The sequence below is a fragment of the Gossypium hirsutum genome, chromosome D04, assembly GCF_007990345.1.
Source record: "Gossypium hirsutum isolate 1008001.06 chromosome D04, Gossypium_hirsutum_v2.1, whole genome shotgun sequence".
Lineage (NCBI taxonomy): Eukaryota > Viridiplantae > Streptophyta > Magnoliopsida > Malvales > Malvaceae > Gossypium > Gossypium hirsutum.
This window is the reverse complement of record NC_053440.1, coordinates 11013839-11036873: the sequence shown is the minus strand read 5'-3', so window position 1 is coordinate 11036873 and position 23035 is coordinate 11013839. Positions and strand designations below refer to the sequence as shown.

The window sequence follows — 23035 nt, the reverse complement described above, 5'->3', positions numbered from 1 at the left end:
TGTCACATTGAGACGAGAAACCCCGTCATTTCAACAAGGCCAAACAATGAGTGACATCACAACGTCGAACGGACTTACATCGTGATGTGACAAACTATTTTGGCGACGCCACGATGAGGAACTCCCTCACATCACGATGTCATTCTGAACTTTTGAAATCTTTGTAGTTTGGTTCTTATTAGATTTCGAGTCAATGTTTGAGCTTACGAAATCTCGTATAAAGCTCGAAAAATTTTAATTTGTACTGAATGACTCATATGATGGTAATGATTTCTGATTCAATTTATCCGTTGAATGTCTAAAACTATCACGTTTTGTATTGTATCATTCTGTAGCTCATTCCCGACAATCGGGATAAGCTAGGAATGTTACAGTAATAGTCTTACCTTAATAGTTAATAAGCAACAATCATGCATATATACATTGAACTCGAATAATAAAAGTACAAACCGAAATTGTCGTTATTCGTCAATGACTCTTAACTTTCCTTTCCCTCGTGACAGTCTGACTTCATCTTTAGCTATATTTGATAATTCAATAATAGAAACAACATCAATTTACATCCAATTAACATTCAAATACATAACCAAACATATTTTTCATTTTATTCAATTTAGTTTCTATATTCGAGATACACATATTTTCCAATATCTAACATCGGATTAAAATCTGATTTCACATTGTTTCATTAGGGGCCTTATACTTTTTATATATAACATAATTTCATGAAATTTTTCAATTGATTCAATTTATTCAATTTAGTCCCTAATGTTACAAAGTTACCTAGCAAGCTTAATTAGATTTCCAATTTAGTCCTTATCATGATCCAAGCTTATTAACTATCAAATTCAAGCCTATTTAGTCAATTTCTCTATAACAGTAACTTGCTAAGAACTTAACAATTGAACAAATTTATACATGGGCTAGCTAAATAAAAATTTCATGAATTTAGCTTAATTACCTTATACAATTTAATAGCCGAATGTTTTGAACCAAGCTTGAGTTTTCTTCTTTCTTCGTAAGCTTGTACGGTTTGAATTAAAGAAAGAAGATGAAAACCTTCCACTTAGCTTAATATATATACTTAGATTAGGGTTAGTTAACCTTAATTAGTTTAACTAAATTCATTTAATTAAAGCATATTAATTACTATTTGGGATTATGAAAGCTTAGTAGTTTCATCATCATTCTCCACTAACAACATAAAAATAATGGTTTAATAACCATTTAGGCACTTTAGGTAATTGTTATCTAGGTCCCCATGCATTTTTTGAATTAAAACTATATAGCGATTAGAATTTTACAATTTAATCCTTGAGCTTTAATTAACTATTTTCTTATTTAGATTACTTAACTGATCTATATATTTTCTTAATATCTTTATTAAACTTTATATTTCGCCTTTACAAACTCGATTTACAAAAATGAGATTTCGAAATCGCATTTTTCATCACTTAAAATCGGGTCATTACACATCTTATTGGTGTATGAGTCACTTCTTTGTTCCTTAGGAGGAGTAATGTGACCCTTTAAATTGGCGATGTGACAGTAAAGGGTAGCTTAACAAGTGATGATTTACTCATCATGATTGAAGTGCTCTAATACAGGTGTCAAATGTCAATTGGTCTTGGTTCTAATGAAGGTGTCGAAGATGATATGCAGAGAGGGTATAATATGAGCTCATGCCCAAACCCTACAAGGCAATAGAGGAATTCATGGAATATTTTGTTTTTTGGTTCAAAAATCAAATGCCATTCATGGTAGCAGGATTACGACGAAGTCTTCGTATTGGTGTTTACCTATTTATGTTTAAAAAAGAAGAAGAAGAAATCTCATCACAAAATTTGAGCACGGAATGTTTTAACCCAAACAGGTTTATCCGGAACAAGTTGTAGCACAGACAACTTACATTGATCCAATCAACGAGTCCCCCTAACATAAATTTGCATGAAAATAAGTTTTCACCCACTCACTTGGTCCGACCAAAGCAGGCCACAACCCAATAACATTAGACTATAGGCCTAATAAGGCCCATGGTATGAGGAATGGAGAAATATTTGTTGAAAATCTTTTGTCGTGGAATTAAAATCAGAAAGTAGGGAAACATAAGACAAAAATGATGAACTGCAAATGTGGGGCCTCTCTTCATCTTCACCAACTGCATTTCATGTCTGAAACTGAAAATGAGAACACCCCAACTTCGCTAACTGTTCTTCTTGACCTAACCCATGCCTGCTGAGACTGCTTGCAATGTGCAATGGCTCCTTGAATGGGGCTCTCCATCTCTGCGTTTACACTGCTGCTTCGTTTAAGAACCAGCAAATGCTGTTGTCCATTTGAAGATCCAGATGAATGGCGTTTGCTGGCCATTGAAAACGATCTTCTATGTGCATTTCCACTCATGTCTTGCTCTAATGGAGCTTTCTTTGTTGATTTATAATTACCAAATAAATATCTGAGATAAACCCTAGAAGCCTTCTTCAGCTTTGAACCGATGGAGGATTGCTTTATCTGCTTAAGCTTTTTGGTCCATGATTTCTTCGGGTTTTCACTACTTCCGCCATTTGAATGCTCCAGCTGATCTCCACTAGACTCGGAAGGTGAGATGTCTTTCTTGTGAGGTTCGGTAATGGAGTTTTGCAGCAATTTTTGCACCATTTGCAGGCGAGGAGGAAGGTGAAGAGGAAGGAGTTTCCCCTTGTAAAAAAGCTCATCAGCTGGGGAATTTGTGGGCTCTTTTTCAATGGAAACTGAAGACATTTGGAACTCGAACTCTCTGCTTATGGGGTTGGAGACCATGTTCTTAGAACGTGAGCTCACTTCCATGTCAATGTATTCATCCTCTTCTTCCTCTTCAAGGTTATTTGAGAAGTGGCTTAGTGCCGCCATTTTCAGAAGCTTAAGCAGAGCTTCGTGAGGAGGAGAGGCAATGGAGTTTAGGCAACAAAAAAGCGATGGCGACAGAGGGTGTATATATGCAATACTTTATCAACTGAGTGTTGTGTATATTGTTGGGGTTGGACAAACTTTCAATGCCCCAGGTTTCACTCTTGTTTAAATTTAAGTATGTGCGGTCCTCTGGGTTGACTTTGGATATGTGGGAAACCATGATTCTGATTTAGCTCCCCACATATTTCCAATGAATTTAATTTAGGAGTAAGACAAAAGAGTGTGCATTATTGAAAAGCAGTGGAATCAGGAATGTGTGGAAAATGAATAAAAAAAGTAGTGTAAGAGTAATGATGACAATAAAAAGTGGGATCCAACAGCTAAAGTTGGGTTTTACTGGATTTCAGGGGTTTGTTTTATTTTTGAGTTGGTTTGTTATTGGGGATTCAAGTAATCCACATCTCTCTCCTTCAAATCATCCCATTTCTCAATTCTCTTTTTCTTCATTCTTCTCAATTTGGTTGTCAATTCAATAAATTGATTTTCACATTTTATAAGTGATTATACAAACTTCAGCTTCCTTGCATTCATTTTAGTCATTAACCTGTCCTTTTAGTGTTTTTTTAAATTTAAAATTACATTATATGTATAGATTATATTATAAGGTCTGATGTACATAACTTTTTTTAATGACATATGTGTAATTTTTAGGTTGAATTATTATATCTTTTATATTAATTTTAAATAAATATTTTTTAAAATTTTAAGTAACATTTAAAAGAATTAGATAAAATGTAAAATTTTTATATAATTTTTTATGTAAGAAAACAAAAACAAAAATAAAAATTTTCAAAAATATGAAAAAAAACTAAAAAGCTTTAAAAAAAATTTCTCTTTTGTAATTATATATTCTTTCAATATTTTAGGAAATTTAAATAACTTTTTCAATTTACTAATTAATTTTGTTTCTCTAGAGGTGCATGGGTTAGGAATTTTTTTTAATTTTAATATATATAAAGTTTATCTATTATCTCTTAAATAATTTAAACTATAATGATAATTTTAATATATTAAAATTAATATTATCTCTTTTACAATTATATAAGAAATTAATTAATATATAAATTAAAAAAATCAGTCATATACCCAAAAAACTTTAAAATTATTTTAAATAATAATATTTTAATTTTTTTTCATTTTTAACATATATTTTTCTATGTGTCATTATTTTTTTTAAAGATTTTAAATATTAAATTAAAAATAAATTATATTTTAATTAATATAAAGATACTAGTTAAATAATAAATAGAAGAGGATGAAAGAGTACATGAGTTGTCGAAAAGAATACATGATGAGCACTTGAATGATGGATGAGAATACAGATAAGAAATTGTGGACGACAACACCCAATCATAACTCAACACACTTTTTTTTAAAATAAATAAATTTTTATTTCTTTTTGTATGTGTTTTGTTTTTGTTGATTTGCATTATTCCCTCCTTCACTCCCCACTATTACCCACTAAACAATATATTCTGCAATCAAGCCCAAAAAACAAATCTAAATACTTTGGAGTGGTTGTATGTGTTTTTGTTTTATGAATAAACAAACCCCAAGGAAAAAACATCTCAACAAATGTTTCTACCTATTCATCTTTTCCAACTTGTTTCCTCACCATACCACTTCAATGGAGGTCGCTGTCTCAATTTTTTTTATTTGTTTCCTTTTTTATTCTATGTAACCACCTTCCTCCGAAGTTCTCGTTAACTCATCTTTTTGTATTAAGGAAGGGTTTGCTCAGTTAAAAGTTTTTAAATACTTATCACATGAATCGTCACCGAATCACATTAAGATTCACTTAAATATTTCTCTTGTCATATATTGTTTTTACATAATTCTATTACTAACTAGCTGCACCTTAATAAAGCACTCCATGAATCTACTATCAACTATTCATAACTCTACTATCGACCCTACAAGATAGGACATGTATTCAAAAGGGTCCATACCAAGTTCTTCTATATAAGTTGCCTCCATCTCCATGAAGAGTCCAAGCACTCAACTCTCCTAATTAACCTCCAAATTAAGCACCCAAACACCCTCTAAATTCCACTAGTGGCTCCAAAACACTTTGTATCAAAGTTGTATTTAGTTATAAAAAACTCATATAATTATTTACTATAATATTAAAATATTATTTTAAATAACATTTATAATTAAATTTAAATAACTAACAAATAATAATACAACCCAGATCAATCTATTTAAGAAGAATCATTGCTCAGCTCCCATCCAATATAATGGGAGATTTAAAATTTAGTCCTTGGATTCTTTTATATTTTCCTTTTTTTTCCGATTTCAATTAAGATTAATTATAGCAAAATGGCATTTCTTATAGCGAAGAATAAAGACGAATGCAAGTACATGTCTTGGAAGCTTGTATAGGTACAGTGTTTTATGTTGTACATATATATATATTGATTTATTTGGGAGCCCTCTTGGGTTTTGTAAAGAAAAATTGTATGTTACCAACAAGAAACAAGGTTAGATATTGCTATGTTGAGACGGGACATGACAACTATGATAAACAAGCGACAACAACAATAATGATTTGAGTTCTTTCTTTTCAACAATTATGATAAATGCATTGCCTTATTATTTGAGAAATGGAATCTTGATATTTTCCATTGTTAAAATCTAATGTAATATAAGTTAATGTTCTGTACATACAATTATTACACTTTTTTTTCTTCAAAAAGGGATTTTAATCATGATAGTCTGTATCGCATCGATATTAATTGTATTTGTCAATGTATATAATTTTAATTCTAAACCCTTATCAAATAGTCTATGTCCTGTTCTGGTCAAAATTCAAGTACATTTCGATCATTTTGGTGTGTTTTAATCAATACTGGTTATACCGGTACATACTGATCCGTACTAGTTGGTATAAGATTTTGATATTTTAAAATGTATTTTAAATTTTTTATTTTAACCATTTTAGATTTCCTATAATTATATTTAAAATTAAAGGTATTAAATTAAACTATTGAACGTGATTACTAATTGTAAAATTTATATTACATATAAATATATTTATATGAATTTAATTGAGATATAATTACATGTATATATATAAATAATATATACTTTGTTAAGAAACTAAAAAATTAGGCTATATATATAAATATTTAAATATATAATCTATCAAGAAATTAATATATGTATGAAGAATATTTAAAAATATTGATAACCCAAAACGGTACAACCGTAATACGTCGGTACCAACCAATACATATCAGTAGACCAACCCTGACTATCTTGATTTCAATACTTTTCCATTATTTCAGTTGTCAAAAAAATGTCACACATTTCTTGAAAAAATAAATAAAGTAATTTTCCGTTCGTGGAACAAACACAAAGAAAATGGAAAACATTACTTAAATCAAAATACAACTCAAATAACAACTGTTTGATGGATGTGCTATTGTCGAATATGAGGATTTCTCATGTCATTGCGCCACGATTTCATGCCAAGTTTGATTGTAAACTTGGCAGACTGAAACTCCCTCACATGGAAAAATACTTGGACAAAAGCCATATCAAACGTTGTGAAGGAAAAAAAAACCTTTTCAATCGTATTACAGTTATTACATAATTGTATGAATAAAACTGAACTAATCAGTCAGACTAAAAACCAACTAAAATACCAATCCGAAATGAAGCATCAACCCAATTAACTTGGGAATTGATAAAAACCAATTAAACTACACTTAAAAACTAATTAAATTGGTTAATTGGTTTTTTGATATATATATTTTATTTTTGTAAACTTTTAATAATTATTTAATTGAGCCAACCATCAATTAAGTTCATCACATTATTCGTAATTGCGATAATCAATCGCAGTAGACGTCTATAATAGATAGCAATGATGGAAAGAACGAAATCACAAAATAATACACATAATGGGATGCGACGACTATTTATGTCCCGGAAAAGTAAGAGCAAGAGATATGTACCGTTTATGTATGAACAAAAAGAATACCGTCGATGACCTACCACTCAGAAAAAGAGAGTTCCGGGTAGGGTGGTGTCAGTTGCAATAAAAATCTATAATGAATATTGATGATGAAATGAACCAAAATAATGACCATAACGCCGTGTTACCACCACTATTTATGTCCCCCCAAAATAGTACCAGCAAAAGATAGTATTAGCCCAAATGAATCCCCGCCAAAAGAATGGAGAGTCCAGGGGTGCTTAGAGTGGGGTAGGAATTGACAAAGTAGAGACCTCTTCAAGCTCAATCAGATAGGCACCATTGCCGGCACCAGCAAATGCTTAAGAAAAACAATGCAACAGCAACGACCCAATTGCTAGCAATGACCATTTGATTAAGGGTAGGTTTGGATGGGCGATTGGGTGCGGTACGGTACGTTTAGTTTACTTTTTGTCTCACGCTACAGTATCGCTACAGTATCTAATCTCACCGCCACCGCTGTTTTTACACTAACCGCAGGTAAACGCACCGCCCATCCAAACTCACCCTAAGTCATTTTGGAACCTCCCTTCTAGAAGAGAGGTTATGAAGGTGGAAAGCTCTTAGATTCAGGCAGCAGTTGACAAAGAAGAGCTTTTTTCAAGCTTCGCCAGAGTGACACCATTGCCTGGCTTTTAAACAGCAACAACACCATCAAAAGCTAAGAAAAAAAACCAATTTGCTAATTCATTCTGGACCCTACCATTTGGAATAGATTATGAAGGTGGAAAACTCTTAGATTCGGGTAGGATTTGACAGAGAGCTTGACCTGAGGGACACCATTGCCAGGCATCCCACCAGCAAAAGTAAAGAAAACCTCTACAGTAACAACACAACTGCTAGCAAGAACCATTTGGCTAAGTCATTTTGGACCTGCCTTTTGGAAGAGACTTTTTTATGGTGGAAAGCTCACGTCCCACTAGCTTTCATTCCCTGGTGTTGAAAGCATCAGAGCCTCCCCTGCAAAATGAATTTGTTATTCTAAAGATGAAAAACACACATCCGGAAACCTTTTTCAATGCGGATGATGTTGTTTTCATGGGGTTCACCACTGCCTCTTGCTTCATCCATCTGTTCCATATACTGAACCTTTCACATCAACTTTAAATTTACTCTTTCTTAAGGCTGAAGACATCATCCCGTAAATTGTACAGGTTCATAACTGAATACTGATTCATGTGTTCTATAAATTCCATATTACAGAGTGAAAGTATTTACAGAAGAATCAACTAATTGAAATCCCCATCCAAATTTACAGAAATAACAGCAAAAGCTTGTTTCTTTTTTAAATGCAGCTTTTTGGCAGGTAGATAGTTGATAGTTGATACATGTCATAATTACATTCTTCACAAGGTTAATTTATCTGATCTATTTACCTGATGCAGAATCACCAGAAATCAACTCCCTTTCAAGTTCATCGAACTCCCAATCACTTATCTCCTCCGAAGTGTAGTCTTGGTTAACCTTCCCAAACTCTGACTCTAGCTTCGCCAGTTCAGCTGCAGCATCTAGCACCGGCTGTGTTTCAGGATTCTCTTTTGTATCAGGTTTAGGTTGTGTTTTGGGATTCTCTTTTGTATCAAGTTTAGGTTGTGTTGATTCCAGAGGTGGGTGTGGAGATAAAATTTCCTGCGGCCTTTCATCGGGACTATCGACCTTTGGAGTCTCCATTTCTAAAATTGGCCTTTCAATGGTTTCGAATTCCACTCTTAACTTTTCAATGTCATCAAATAGCTCTTTAACCTTTGGATCATCTTTCCTGTATAGGAGACAGGAAGACTGGCTTAAAAACCTAATTTACAGTAAATTGGAAAAATGCAAGGATTGCTTTTTATCTCACCTTGAAGTTGTCCCATGCTTAGCATTAAAATGCTCTCTCAAGTTTTCAACCACACTGAAGATTGTTATAATCTGAAATGGTGAAACAGTCAACAGATAGCTCTAGAACCAGGCAGGACCAATTCTTTAAAGAGCGAAAAATAAGCATACAATTACAACTTCTAGATTCACAAATCTCCTAAGCTTAAAATTTGGAATTAAAAAAACCCAGGACTAAAATGAAAAATGCTTGAAACTAGTAAAATGTCAGAAAGTAAGCAATATATCTTTTCATTGGTGCAAAAGTCCACTAAAAGAAGAAAGAATCAGAGAAGGAAGAAAAAGGAGGAGGGAGATCTGCATCTGGAGCATAAATGCTGATAATAGCAACTCATGACATGACACCTTTTGAAGAATAAAAGTTATGAGACTTTTACCTTGGTTTCATAACCCAAATATTCCTCCTCAAGATGTTTCCTTGGGTTTGATTCTTTAGAATTATCATTTCTTGCACTAGATTCGGGAAAAAGAAGAAGAATTAAAAACTGAAATAATATAGGCCAGAATAATTTTTCAGGAAATGTAGATTACCTCTCACTCAACTTCTTCAGGTTCTCTACAAATTTACTGATACGGCTAATTGAAGGGCCTAGCTCTTTCTGCAAGAGTACAATAATTCCAAGAGGACAAAGGGATATGACCCTCCACTAAATACATGGAAAAACTAAAAAAACAAATAGAACATACCCATGCCGAACATATATTGTATCCGACACGTACACCCAAGTCCAAGTAACATAGGGAGAGCTACCCATCGCTAAAGTTCTCAAAGTAAGTATTTTTTCCAACGGAATGTACTGCATACCTTGTAAGCTGAGAGAAGGGTAATGGCAAAGTTCACAAAATAATCCTCATGTCGCTCCAATTCCTCACTGTAAAATGCAAACAAGTATCAACCAAAATGTTAAAAGGCCAGTATTTAAGTGTTTAATTTATAGGATTAAGAGCAGAATTCATAATATTTTCTTTCTTCAAGCAGAGAATTTGAAAAACCTTCAATAAAGGAGGATAATGAGAAACATAATGTCTGTACTCAACAGAAGAAAAGAATGTCAGATTACATACACAACTTGCTTGTTCTTAGTTTCTACATATGAGGACTGGAGAAGCCAAGTATCTTCCAAGAAATTAATCCATGTATGGAGAACTTTTGCTTCTACTTTACATGCAGAAATCGATTTTGACAGTTCATCTTCCTGTTAATATATCAGGAAGAATTCTTACATATTTTAACCATAAGATCAAGATGTAGTAATTTATAAACATTACAACTTTATAAAAAAATATAGAAACTAGGAAAGAAAAAAAATCACCACCTTTGTTTTCAGATGGGCAACAATCTGATCATTAGCTTCATAGAAGTGATCTCTTTCTTCCCTGACATTGTGTAGACGTGCATTAGCAGCAACCAACGAGATATGAACCTACAAATATTTCACCAAAATGGTAATGGGACAGAATCCACCTTTATATACAGAAGGTAGTTAAACACAGAGAACTTTCTATAACATGAACCCAAAGGAGGTTCAAACCTAAAGGTAATAATTGGAAATAATATCCGTTCATTACCCATCAAGTGCAGCAAATTATAATAAAAAAAAAATATTTAAATAGTATAAAGAAATAAAACATTCATAAAAACCATTCTTATACATTTCATGGTAATCAATTTACAAGCTTTAGTGACATAACTTCACCACTCACCCCCAAAATGTAATTAAGTATATAAAAGATTTGCTTCAGCAAAAGTATACCATCACATCTCAATAAATGAATAACTAAAAGAAAGCTGAACAAAGAAACGGAAATTATACAAGTAAAAAGTCAAAGAGGGAACAAAATAGAATACATGTATGTAATCAGACTCAAACAAGCAAAACAAATTCCATAAGATGTATACATTTTCCATAATGTAAGACAACAAGAAACTAGAAACAGAATGCAGTAGAAAGACCTTTTTCAGCTCTGCTTCAAGTTGATCTCTTTGTTTCTCGAGCTCAGAAATCTCAGCTACTATTTCCTGGATATTATTCATTGAGGACAAATTCAGATTTCCCACCCAAAACAAATAAATACACCAAAACTCACAAGCTGAATTGCTCAGACCTGCATGGCTTTCATTGTTTCGATGAAAGCTTATATTGCTTATGGATGCTAATGAAAGCTTAGTCAAAAGTAAATAAATAAACCTTAATTTATTTTTCATCCTCAAGATGCAAACATAAGACTACCTAGTTGAGTCTCACGTTCTAAACATTACCGTGCTACCTAGGGGGCTATTTGAACAGCATACAATACCATCTAATCAACAATGTATTACTGCTATGAAGTACCATGATGCAAGAACTCATTAAAATATGGGACCATTCCTTTGTATGCCAGTTAGAGGAAACCAGCCAGGAAATATTTTGATATATTCTATATTAAAATTGCCAATGTCATCAACTAGTTAAAGACGCTGAATAAAAGATGTATGAGTGGAAGCATAGAAAAAACTCTTCCCCAGAGTGACTTAACCAAACCAGTCACGAGTTGAAACTGGACTTGATTGTAGACAGCAAGAAAACAGGTAGCATTAGGCTCAGAGAAAAATTCTAGCATTCAAATCTTGTACTCTTAACTTAAAGTTGAAAGATAACAAGATTTTCCTTTTGATCTAGCAGGGCACATAGAGAACACATCAGCACAAGTAAACAACCTTCTCTCTTTCATCAGCTTCATTTGCTTTGACCACACGAACAGTTAAGGCCTCCTCCTTCTGAAGTCTGCCAGTAATACAACAATGACCAGTTCATATGTAACATGTACCTTTCAGAAGTAAATATTTAGATGATTTTTAAACAGAATCAGATGTAATGAGACTAAGATTGCTTTATATCTAGCTTCAGTATTCTGTCTTCAAGAATTTCATCCAGAATCCAGACATTATCTGAAGTACAAGTAGAAGCGTTACAGGCAAGCACTCCATGAAATCACCAGATACAGGTTCTGATCCCTTAACCACTTTTGCCAAATAGCATGGCAACCCAAGGCTAACCTTTTCATCATTAATGATAAATAAGATCAACAAGAAGGAAAATTAGGTCAAAGGTCATACGCAAGTCAAAAGAAATATAAAACCACACTAAACAGTTCAGCCGACATCCTTTAAAGCAACAGTGATTCTGTCGACCAGATAGAGAGTACATGTTTCTACAACATGCTTCTACTTTCTTTAAAATTTTCAAATAGGATCCATCTAAAATAGGCAGTACTGCTTTTTACTATTTACCACCGAAAATAATCACTGCAAATTTTCTTTTCATAAAACAGAATTATCTAATGAGATGCTTGAATGTTAAAATTAAATAAATCAATTAGTTCACACTGACCCTTTAATAATATATCACATGAAAAGACGGAGATTAATATTTAAGTAGAATACAGCATTGGTAAAGTCAAATATTACTTAGAACAACTCTAAAAAATCCTTAAATATACCTGTGATCTGAAATGCGTTTCTCTGCTTTTATACTGGAGTTGGCAAGAGATTCTGATAAGACCTTCAATTTATCAACCTACTCCAATAAACAATATAAAACAACTGAAGCCTCAAGAAATGCTGCATTTGCCAGAACACACTCATCCTTCTTTAGATAGAGGAAGCAAAGTTTAACAAAAAGCAGGTTGCATACACATATTCAAGCTTGTTAAAACAATAACCAAGAAACAACCAAATAGAAAGAAAGTTCTACCTTTTGAGCATGAATCTCAGGAGAGTCTCCATTGTTTACAGCAAGCTTCTTTTTCTGTAAAATTCCTTCCAAAGTGGAACGGATTCGTATTTCTGCAACTGCTACTTTCAGATCCTACCATAAAGATAGGATAATCAGCTTTCAATTTTTTCTTTTGGGGGAAAATATATTGGGAAGTTTAGCATCTGTTTTAGGGGAGACATAGCTATAGTTATAGACAACATTTTATTTCTGTAGGAACTCCCAGTGCCTACTTCCTTTTTGTGCAGCTCTGTCTAGAGAAAATGGTTTATTTGATTTGTAATTCTTAAAGGATTACGCACATAACCAACCATGAAGAAAAAGGAAACAATTAGCATTAAGCAATTACAAGATAAAAAGGAAAAATGAACCAGTATAATGTCACACTAGCAATTCCCCCCCCCCCCCCCGCCCAAGATTAACTAAACAAGAATATCTGAAATTGTTTACTAGATTTTAAAACAGATTTTTTAATCAATAAACAACGTCCTATAGCTTATTTTGACTGTAAACTCAAATCAAGCTCACTGCTCACCTCAATAGTTGCTTCAGTCGTCGTTTCAGATGCATTATCATGACCTCCTTTTGGAAGCTTCAGCAAAGTGCTCATTTGGTCAAGTTTTTTCTTCAGATCAGAAGCTTCACTTTCCATTCTGTCATCAGAAATCAAAGAAAAGGTTAATCTCTCTTGCTTAGTAAGTATGGGCAATTGACCACTTCACATTCAAATCCTAAAATTTTCTGGCTAACATTGTGGCTGCGCAACAATATGAACCAAAAAAAATGATAGCAGCACATTCCTAATTTCTTAAAATAAAACGGGCAAGTGTTGGGTACACTAGTAAGGCACATTCCATTCCCAGGGAGAGAACTCAAATTCGAACCCTAGAGACAACATTCTTGGGAGGGGCAGCCATGAACCCCGAAAGGATTAATCTTCGTGAACCGTAAAACGGACATGAAGGATACCTTAGCCTTACAAAAAAATAAAAATAAAATGAAGAACTAGATTTATGCTAAACAAGATGCAAATTTGGAATGTGCAAACTATGATCAAAAGTAAATTTTATTCAAGCCTAACAGAAATATCTTAGCTAGATATTAGAAGGTTAAAACTCTATTCCCAAGAGGAAAAATAAAATATATGTATAAACTATGAAATAAAAATCCTTAACTAATGCCAGAAACACACAAGATTTCGGCATTATCACAAGCATGAGCTGAGAAAAAGACAAAGTACAGAACACAAGCCAGGAAATGGAAGCTCCTTGTTTTGAACTACCTTACAAGATCTGCTCTGATCTTCAATCCTGTTATGGCACTTTGCGCAAATTGAAGCAGTTCCTCCCGTTTAACCTATATGGTCCCATATTAAAAAGATGGGGAAAGAAAGAAGAAAGAAGCTAAAATGCAAATCTTCCTAAAATGTAGAACAGGTTTGACTGGTTACCAGCACTTGATCTTGGTAGCTAGAAAAAGCAGTAGCTAGATCCTGTATACTGCTCACTATTGCATTGTGAATTTCTTTTCCTCCAGTGAGGCAGAGCCTGCAAGTATTATTATATAATTAAAGGCAATCGCCAAATTCAATTTAAGTTTCAAGTTAAATATTCATAATGATAAGTTATTTATATTTAGCCAATCAAAACCTACAAGAAGCAATCAATTGTAAAAATCATGTTATGGTAGGAGAAATAGCATCTTTTGCAACATATTCAATGAGAACAGACTTAATTAACTCTAAAAATGGTATCCGGGATGTAATAAAGCAATAGACCTAAAATGAGAGGACTAACCCAAACATCTCCAAGAGCAGAGAAATTTCTTCATCATTTGGTGCTTCAATAATCTGAACCATACAAAAGATTCAACCTGCTTTAATCTCAATTATCAGACGCTCTAAAGCCATAAAACTTTTAACAAACAACTTGCGAATTTTCCCAAAACAAGCTTTTTCTATCATAAGATTAGCTCATTAAAGTTAGCTAATAATGAAAAAAAGATCTCCAAATCCTGATCATAATTAGATGAAATTTTCAGAAAACCAAACTTACATGAAGTATCCATGATACTCCAACAGAAAGATAACAAATCTATAAAAATCTTAGATGCGCTTATATTGGATAAAACACAACAGACTTGGAGCTTTTTGGTAACGTTCGTCGAAGATGATTCAATCAATAAATTTGCACTTAATGGTATGTGCACAATTAACGGAACCATGACATGCTGTCATATTGAGGTAGTAAAATTGAGCTCTAATATACCGTATCTGTATCCTTTTCTTATCTCCACATTGTTGCTAACCCATTTTATGTAGTCAAAAATAGATTGTTTTGATAGCATAAGGCATAAAAGGCCTTGAAGCAGCCTTACAATTCACCGGAATTGATAGTAACTGATTGATTTAGACAACACATAAAAGAGTAATATTCCACTTCTTGCATAGCACTCCAGACTAAGGACAATTTCCAGTAAAGCCATTGCAGCCTGGGTACATGAAGTGCCGGAACTAGGCTTTATTTTGTTTCTGTTTGGAAAATCATAATTCATTAGTAATCAATAGACAATATCAAAAACTTCACCAGGTTCATGATAATGTCAATTTCTATCTTTCTTTATTTAAATCATGTTTGACTTTTTTATCATTTTCCTGGGTAAGATTAAGATCCACAATAATCTGAAATATTGATTTTTCTAAACCATCATATAATGCTAATCCTCTACAGAATTAGTGAAAAACACATTACTGATCAAAAGAAAAATAAGAACACAAATGACCAAGATGCAAAATCATACCATAGATACTGTTATGCCCTCCAAAGCCTGGCTCTGAAGAAAAACCTCTCTAAAATCCATTGGTGCACCCCCAATATCAGAGTCATAATACAAGACCTATAGATTATTAAGAAGAACCACAAGATATCAGATACAACAAGACACTCATGAATATTGAACATGCCAGCTTATTTCAGGCACGCAACTTACAACCATCCATCAACATCAATAGTTTCAAAATCCAACTGACATAAAACACTTTAAAGGAAAATATGTGGAACGATGATAAGGTAATCTTTAACCTAAGTCATGAAAGAATACATAATTTGCAGCAGACTATTTGGAAAAATGGACCTACCTTTTCCTCTTGTTGAGCAGATATTTAACTGAAAGTCTTAGACATATCATTTACTACTCAATAAGTAAAGCAAGGCATAAGACACTTAAATTTGATTTTCACTAACATAAAGGAAGAACTCACCATAGATGTTCTTTTAGGGTTCTCCCTTTCATCTTCAGAAGCAAGAATTTGCCCAAGGCTCTTTTGACTGCCTTCAGATGATGAACTGGCTAACTTCTCAATTTCTTTGAGTGCAATCAACCAACTTCTCAGCAGCATAACTCTCTCAGAACCCCTACAAGATATTGCTGCTTCCTCTAATCTTTTGACAGTTTGCTTTACACTCCTGACATTCCGAGATGCCTGCATAAGCATACAACTTAAGCAAGCCAGATAGTAATATTACAAGATATCCACAACAGGAGAAAGAATTTCTATGCCTAAACAGAACAAAATGTAGTAGTACATTAACTCAAGATAAGGAATGCTAGCTGTTTTTAATATGATAAACGACTAGATCAGAAAGCTCTAACTAAGCCACTGGTGTTGATTTCATGTCCTGGTTGATATCAGGTCCGGGGTTCAAACCCAGGACACCCCCCTCCCTTCCCCTAAAAAATGGCCAAAAAGAACTACTGCTAGTTTACATGTCAGTGTCAAAATTGAAATTAGACTAAATGTTTTCCTATCCATTTTTGGAAGGGAAATCACCAGAGCCAACTCATGAAATTATAATACAAATGTAATCTCATTTTGATTTCTTTTTTTTACAGTACTACGTATAATTCATTATCCTCTGAATGAAAAATCAAAAACTAATTGGAAATAAAAACTAACATTCTTGCAATTTAAAGATAACAAAACAGTGTCTTAAAAGTTACTCCAAAATTCTAAATAACAAAAAAAAAAGGTACAACAAAAGTTCAACATGCAAACCTTTCATACTAACTAAAATTCAGTCTCAAATTAGAATCTCTACACTTCAACATGCAAATAAATAATAGGAACAATAAAATTATATTTTTAAATTGAAAAAAACGAAAGTACAATGCGATCTTGCAAGAGTTTAGCTCCTTCAGCGACAGCTTGACCAGCATGATGAACAACGGTATCGGCGTAGTTCCTGAAGTTTCGAGTAAGGTTATTCTTGTTCCCAACCTCTACCGCTTTGTTCACCGCCGTTCTCAGCCACGACATCTCGTTTCTTTCCCTCTCTCGCCTCTGAATCGATTAATGCGATTCGGTTTATTTATTTTTCTTTCTCCAAGGAATTATCAGGGTTTTGGAGTTTGAAGAAGAGAGAAATGGGGAAAATTGTTTTAATTTCTTTTTGTCTGTAATTTGAACGACGACGAAGAAAAGAAAACCAAGTTCGGACGTTGACTTTTTAAAACGTTGCGACGCCGTTTCGTACGCAACCTCCTCCTACCAGTCTTGTCTGTCTTTAAAAGTCCCGTTTTTTTCTTCTCATTTTTCTCTAAATTTTATCAATTTATTAAGGGTTTTAAATAAGTTATTTATATTTTATTATATTAAATAAAATTTTAATTTTAATTTACAACTTTCAGGATGCTGCAACGTTAGAGGGATTTACCAAAAAAGGCCAAATTTTTTATAAAATTATCGAAATAGGTCGGTTTTTTAATTATTTACCGGATTGGGCCATTTCCCCCAAAATCGGGCCATTTCCCCGAAAGCAGGTCGCGCTGACGTGGACGCGATGTGGACGCACGCGTGAACAGTGCCCAACAGTCAAAAAATTGACTGTTGCCCCCCCCAAACGGTCAATTTTTTTTTACTATATAAACCCCCCACCCATTTTATTTTCACAAACAAATTCAATATCAATTTCTTTCAAAATTTCTCTCAATTCCCTTTAAAATTTCTATCAATTTCCTTCTAAAATTCTCTCAAACTCTCAAATTCCTTCCAAAATCCTCTCAATTTCCTTCAAAAAATCTCCAAATCCATATTAAATTTCTTTTTCCATTAAATTTCATTTTTTTAAGAAAATTTTAAAATTTTTTATTTTTTTTAAATAATTTTAAAATTTTTAATATTTTCAACAATGGCCGGATCATTGATTCGTCTTGATAGGAATCACATATCAGTGGAGCAAATGAACATGGTAAGTATTAAATTTAAATTTTAAAATTTTTTTAAGATATTTTTATTTATGTATTTTTAGATATTTATTAATATATTTTTTTGTTATAAAAGGCCGAAGATCGGGTATTGGAATGCAATATTCGGAATATGCATGCTCCATCACCGTTAGTAGAGAACTACCTGCGGGAAGCGGGATTTTGGCACGTGGCGACGGTAGGCCGGGGATGCAAGTTGGAGCCGAAACTGATCAGTGCGTTGATCGAGAGGTGGAGACCTGAGACGCACACATTTCATCTTCCATGTGGAGAGTGCACTATCACTCTAGAAGATGTCCATCTGCATTTGGGATTGCCGGTGGATGGGCACCAGTGACCGGGTCTGCCCAATCTAGCAATTGGGAGGCGGTGTGCTACGAGCTTTTGGGCGTCGTTCCGGATAAAATGGATGGAGGTAAGGTGGAGATGGGCTGGTTACGTGCCACCTTCCCCGGTCTGAATGAAAATTCAACCGAGATTGAAAGAATCCAATATGCTCGATCATACATTCTTCAAATAATTGGAGGCTATCTCATGGCCGACACATCACGGAGCCGTGTACATCTAAGGTGGCTGCTAAAACTCGTTGATTTTAGAGCAGCCGGTGAATTTAGTTGGGGGTCTGCCGTCTTGGCAACATTATATCGGGAGATGTGCGGGGCGACCAAACCGAGGAGAGCAAAAATCGGAGGTTGCCTGTCACTACTGCAATCATGGGTACGGTTTCGCTTTCCATTTCTACGTCCTCGAGTGAACCACCCATATACATTCCCACTCGTAACGAGGTAAATTTTATATTACACTTTGAAATTGATATGTAGATTTTGTAAGAATAAAAGAATGCTAAAAATTTATTTAATTAGGTGGAACCATCCGGCAAGTTATCGTGAAATACCGACTGAACTTGAAGATATACGGCTTTTATTGGAGCAACGCTCGGAAGCAGAAGTAAGTATTATTGCAAATAGATATTTCCATACATTCGCTAGTGGATTGATATTTAGTATTTAGTATTATGTATATATGTAATATTTCTATCATGTTCATGTAGTTTCAATGGACACCATACGAGGATCCGGTAGTCTGGGCAGTAATCCCGGAAGAGTTTTACAAAATCCGAACGCTTGGCACGTGAAAGTGGTGTTGATCAACTATGCAACCGTGGAGCCCCACCAGACAGACAGAGTCCTACGACAGTTTGGATGTAGACAACCGATCCCTGCGGACCCTGAGGAGTTTGACGAGCACCACAAAATCGACCTTCGGCTATTAGGTACGGATTGGCCGTTGTACTGGTCAGTGTACACAGAAATGTGGGAAAATCGGAATGAATATCTACCTACTCGGGAACCAATCATCGTTTCCGAGTTAGCGTGCGTTCCAGAATACATGCCATGGTTTAGGGCCCATGGGAAGCCGTATTTACTTACGCCGGAGGAGAGGCGGTGGCAAATACGTGTCGGAAGGGAAATGTGCGGGCCTCAAAATCCAAGGGGACAAAACTACGAGGGCAGCCCCTCAACGAGGCCCAGACATTCACCCGGTTCATCATCAGCGACCATGCAATCACCGTCCCCAACGAGAGCACCAACGCAGTCACCTGGCGCAGCAATTCAACAGATGATACCCACGCATTCACCTTTCCCTATGATGCCAGGTATGTTTCCTAGCCCTTATATGTACCCTAACCCGTACATGTATCCTTTTCCGAATCCTATGGCAGGTTGGACCCAAATGCCCGGATTAGCTCCATTTCCTGTAATGCCGAGCGGACCACCGATAACTAGGCATCGGCGCAGGAGGGGTCGCAAGGGGGGCCGTCGGAGAGCTCTCCTTTTACCAATCGCAGCAACGCATGGCTTTCAAACTCCGTCGCCGTTCATTATGCAAACACCTCCACATACACTATTCTTTGAAGGTGGATCATCGTCCCAAGTCCGACAACCAGATGCCGAACCGGAAGAACCAGAATCCCCACCGGAGAACAACACCGCGCTGGAAGCTAGAGAAAGGAGGAATCCAGCGCGAAACCGTCGACGGCCGCCATGTGGAACTGAATCCTCCGGTCATAGACATTGATTACCGTATTAAAATTAATCATTTGATGTAATGAATTAGAAGTTTATGACGATGTAATACAAATAGAATTTTTTCGAGTTATTTTGACATTATTTGATTAAAATCCCTAACCCTACTTAATAAAAACCTAATTAATTAAATAAAAACTAAACTAACAATTAAATAAAAACCAACTTATTTAATAAAAAAACCTAACTAACCTACTAAAAAAAATCTAACCAACCAATTTAATTAAATTAAAAACCCTAACCTAAATTAATAATTAAATTAAAACCCTAACCCTACTTTTAATTAAATTAAATTCAAACCTAAACCCTAACCTTAATCCTAATTAATAATTAAAAACCCTAACTCTAATTTTAAATTAAATTAAAAAAACCCTAACCTAACCTTACTTAATTAAATTAAAAAACCCTAACCTAACTCTTAATTAAATTAAAAACCCTAACCTACTTTTTAAATTAAAATTAAAAACCTAAAAACCCTAACCCTAACCTAACCTAATTAATTAAAAACCCTAACCTATTTAATTAAATTAAAAACCCTAACCCTACTTAATTAAAAACCCTAACCCTAACCTTAATTAAATTAAAAACCCTAACCTAATTTAATTAAATTAAAAACCCTAACCTAACCTAATTAATTAAAAACCCTAACCTATTTAATTAAATTAAAAACCTAACCCTACTTAATTAAAAACCCTAATTTAATTAAATTAAAAACCTAACCTATTTAATTTAAAAACCCTAAACCCTACTTAATTAAAAACCCTAACCCTAACCTAACCTAATTAAATTAAAAACCCTAACCTATTTAATTAAATTAAAAACCCTAACCTAATTAATTAAAAACCCTAATTTAATTTAATTAAAAACCCTAACCTACTTAATTAAAACCCTAACCTAATAATTAAATTAAAAACCCTAACCTTATTTTAATTAAATTAAAAACCCTAAACCCTACTTAATTAAAAACCTAAAACCCTAAACCCTAACCTAGACCTAACCTATAATTTAATTAAAACCCTAACCTAATTTAATTAAATTAAAAAACCCTAACTGCTTATTATAATTAAATTAAAACCCTATAACCTAACTTTTAATTAAAAACCCTAACTAATTTTAAATAAAAACCCTAACCTTTATTTTAATTAAAATTAAAAACTCTACACCCTAACTAAATTAAAAAACCCTAATTCCTAACTTTTAATTAAATTAAAACGCTAACCCTATTTAATAAAAACCCTAAATTAAATTGTTTAATAATGTTGGATTTCGTAAAATGTTTTGACTGGTACTAACATTAAGAAATGTAGTATTGATAATTTAACAAAATTTTAATACAATTATCAATACAAATGAATAAGGTAATTTCTTCTATAATTACATTCAACTATGCGATGTAGGGCATGATCGACTTGTATGGCCTGGGTCCTACACATCCGCACAATTTCTGTTGACTGGCTGTTCTCGGATATCCATATTGTTCGTATTCTAGTGGAAAAGGTCGACCCTTCAGCTTGCGACGCAATTCTTATCCGGTAACAGCTTAAAAGAGCAAGAGATACGGGTGGCCAGTTACGTTCATCTGGACCTGGGAAAACGTGTCTCCATACGTTGTTACATGTTTTCTAATTTGTCACTTCGTACAAAACTCAGCGGATCCAGACGGAGATTTTGACAGGCTGCAATAACATGAGCGCATGGATAACAAATCATTGAAACTTCCAACAGTCACAGTCCTGTTTCGCAAGTGTACACGTATTGGGGCCGCCAACGAACGCCTTGGTGCGGGTCTGTCGAACTCCCTCACGGCAACCATAAATTGTCTCAATCGTGACACACAGCGTGCATGATATTTGCCCTCGCTATTCGCCTTGTTCATTTCTTGAACTACCTCACTGCACCATACATGCCCACCCTGCATCTGGCCTTGTGCATTAGTTGGCTGCTCGCTTTGGAAATAGCGCCGCCATTAATGGAAATATGTCTCTCGCACAACCGCTGTTATCCGGTAGATGGCGCGTTCCTTTAAGAACAGAATTTTATGCGATTCTGCAGGTTCGACGTCATAGATGCTATATCGTAGGCCTCCGTCGTAATATGCTTTGTGCCCACTATGTTGCAAACGTATGTTTGCAAAGGATAGGTCGCTTCGCCTTCTCTGTTTTGGATTGCAAAGTATTGCCAAACATCTCAGTGGAAACGATCTTTATTCATTTAGATATCCCGTACCAATATAAGAACATAGCGAATATTTTATACCCCTTCTACGAATAAAACTAATTCAATTTGACAAACGAAATAATTACATTATACATATAATCCTTTGGTCACTTGTCGTCGTTTCCGTCTTAGATGGATATGCCTGTAGTAGTTCGAAGCAATGTGTCTCAGGCAATATCTATGGTGTGTACGCTGCCACAAGCTTCCCTCTCATCAAATGCAGCTAGTATACCGGCGCCCCGATCTGAAATAACACAGATATCAGGTTGAGGGCACACATGCCTCCTTAACCTAGAGAGAAAGAAATCCCAGTCATCAGACGACTCCCCCGGTGTTATTGCATATGCAATTGGAAGAATTCTCCCACCGCCGTCCTGTGCCACTGCAACCAGTAACCGATGAGTGTACCTACCAACATGAAGGTACCGTCAATTTGTACCAACAGCTTGCACTACGGAAATGCGTCTCGACATTTCTTAAAGGTCCAAAATAGGCGTTTGAACACTTGGCATCCACGTAGCAATCGGTTGTAGTACGCATGTTCCGTTTGAAGGTCTGTGATGGCACCTAGGACGTATCTCTCTAGCACCTGACACCATTGCCATATTTCATTATAAGAGGCGTCCCACCCACTATGCATCTTCTCCAATGCCTTTTGCTTAGCTATCCAAGCCTGCGGTAAGAGGGCGTGTACCCCATTTGGCTACGGATATTGGCAATTATCACCGGCACTGAAGTCCGAGGATCTTTTTATCGTGGGCAGTATCAAGCTAGCCAACATAGCTGAATCCATTTTCGGATGATCTTCTGAAACACCTGCATAGGGAGGGAGTACATTAAGTAATGCAACATTGGAAAATCCAAAAATTATTCATACACATTCAATACTGTACCTGCAGCACATG

At 34.7% G+C, this 23035-nt stretch overlaps 2 protein-coding genes across 2 annotated transcripts; both read right to left on the bottom strand.

The window, feature by feature from the left end:
* Positions 1 to 2151: 2151 nt before the first annotated feature.
* LOC107926015 (probable membrane-associated kinase regulator 4) lies at positions 2152 to 2889 on the bottom strand. The gene has a single exon (XM_016856781.1). The coding sequence runs from the start codon at positions 2887 to 2889 to the stop codon at positions 2152 to 2154; it is 738 nt and encodes a 245-aa protein (XP_016712270.1).
* Positions 2890 to 8090: 5201 nt separating this feature from the next.
* On the bottom strand, positions 8091 to 17093 carry LOC107926079 (uncharacterized). Its single transcript, XM_016856873.2, has 18 exons — positions 16730 to 17093; positions 15824 to 16045; positions 15364 to 15459; positions 14361 to 14413; positions 14015 to 14111; positions 13847 to 13920; positions 13100 to 13217; positions 12544 to 12657; positions 12290 to 12366; positions 11508 to 11574; positions 10764 to 10829; positions 10126 to 10233; positions 9875 to 10005; positions 9615 to 9681; positions 9341 to 9408; positions 9187 to 9262; positions 8772 to 8842; positions 8091 to 8690 (listed from the first exon to the last, which is right to left on the bottom strand). The coding sequence occupies exons 1-18, from the start codon at positions 16877 to 16879 to the stop codon at positions 8300 to 8302; spliced, it is 2046 nt and encodes a 681-aa protein (XP_016712362.2). The 5' UTR covers positions 16880 to 17093; the 3' UTR covers positions 8091 to 8299.
* Positions 17094 to 23035: the final 5942 nt, after the last annotated feature.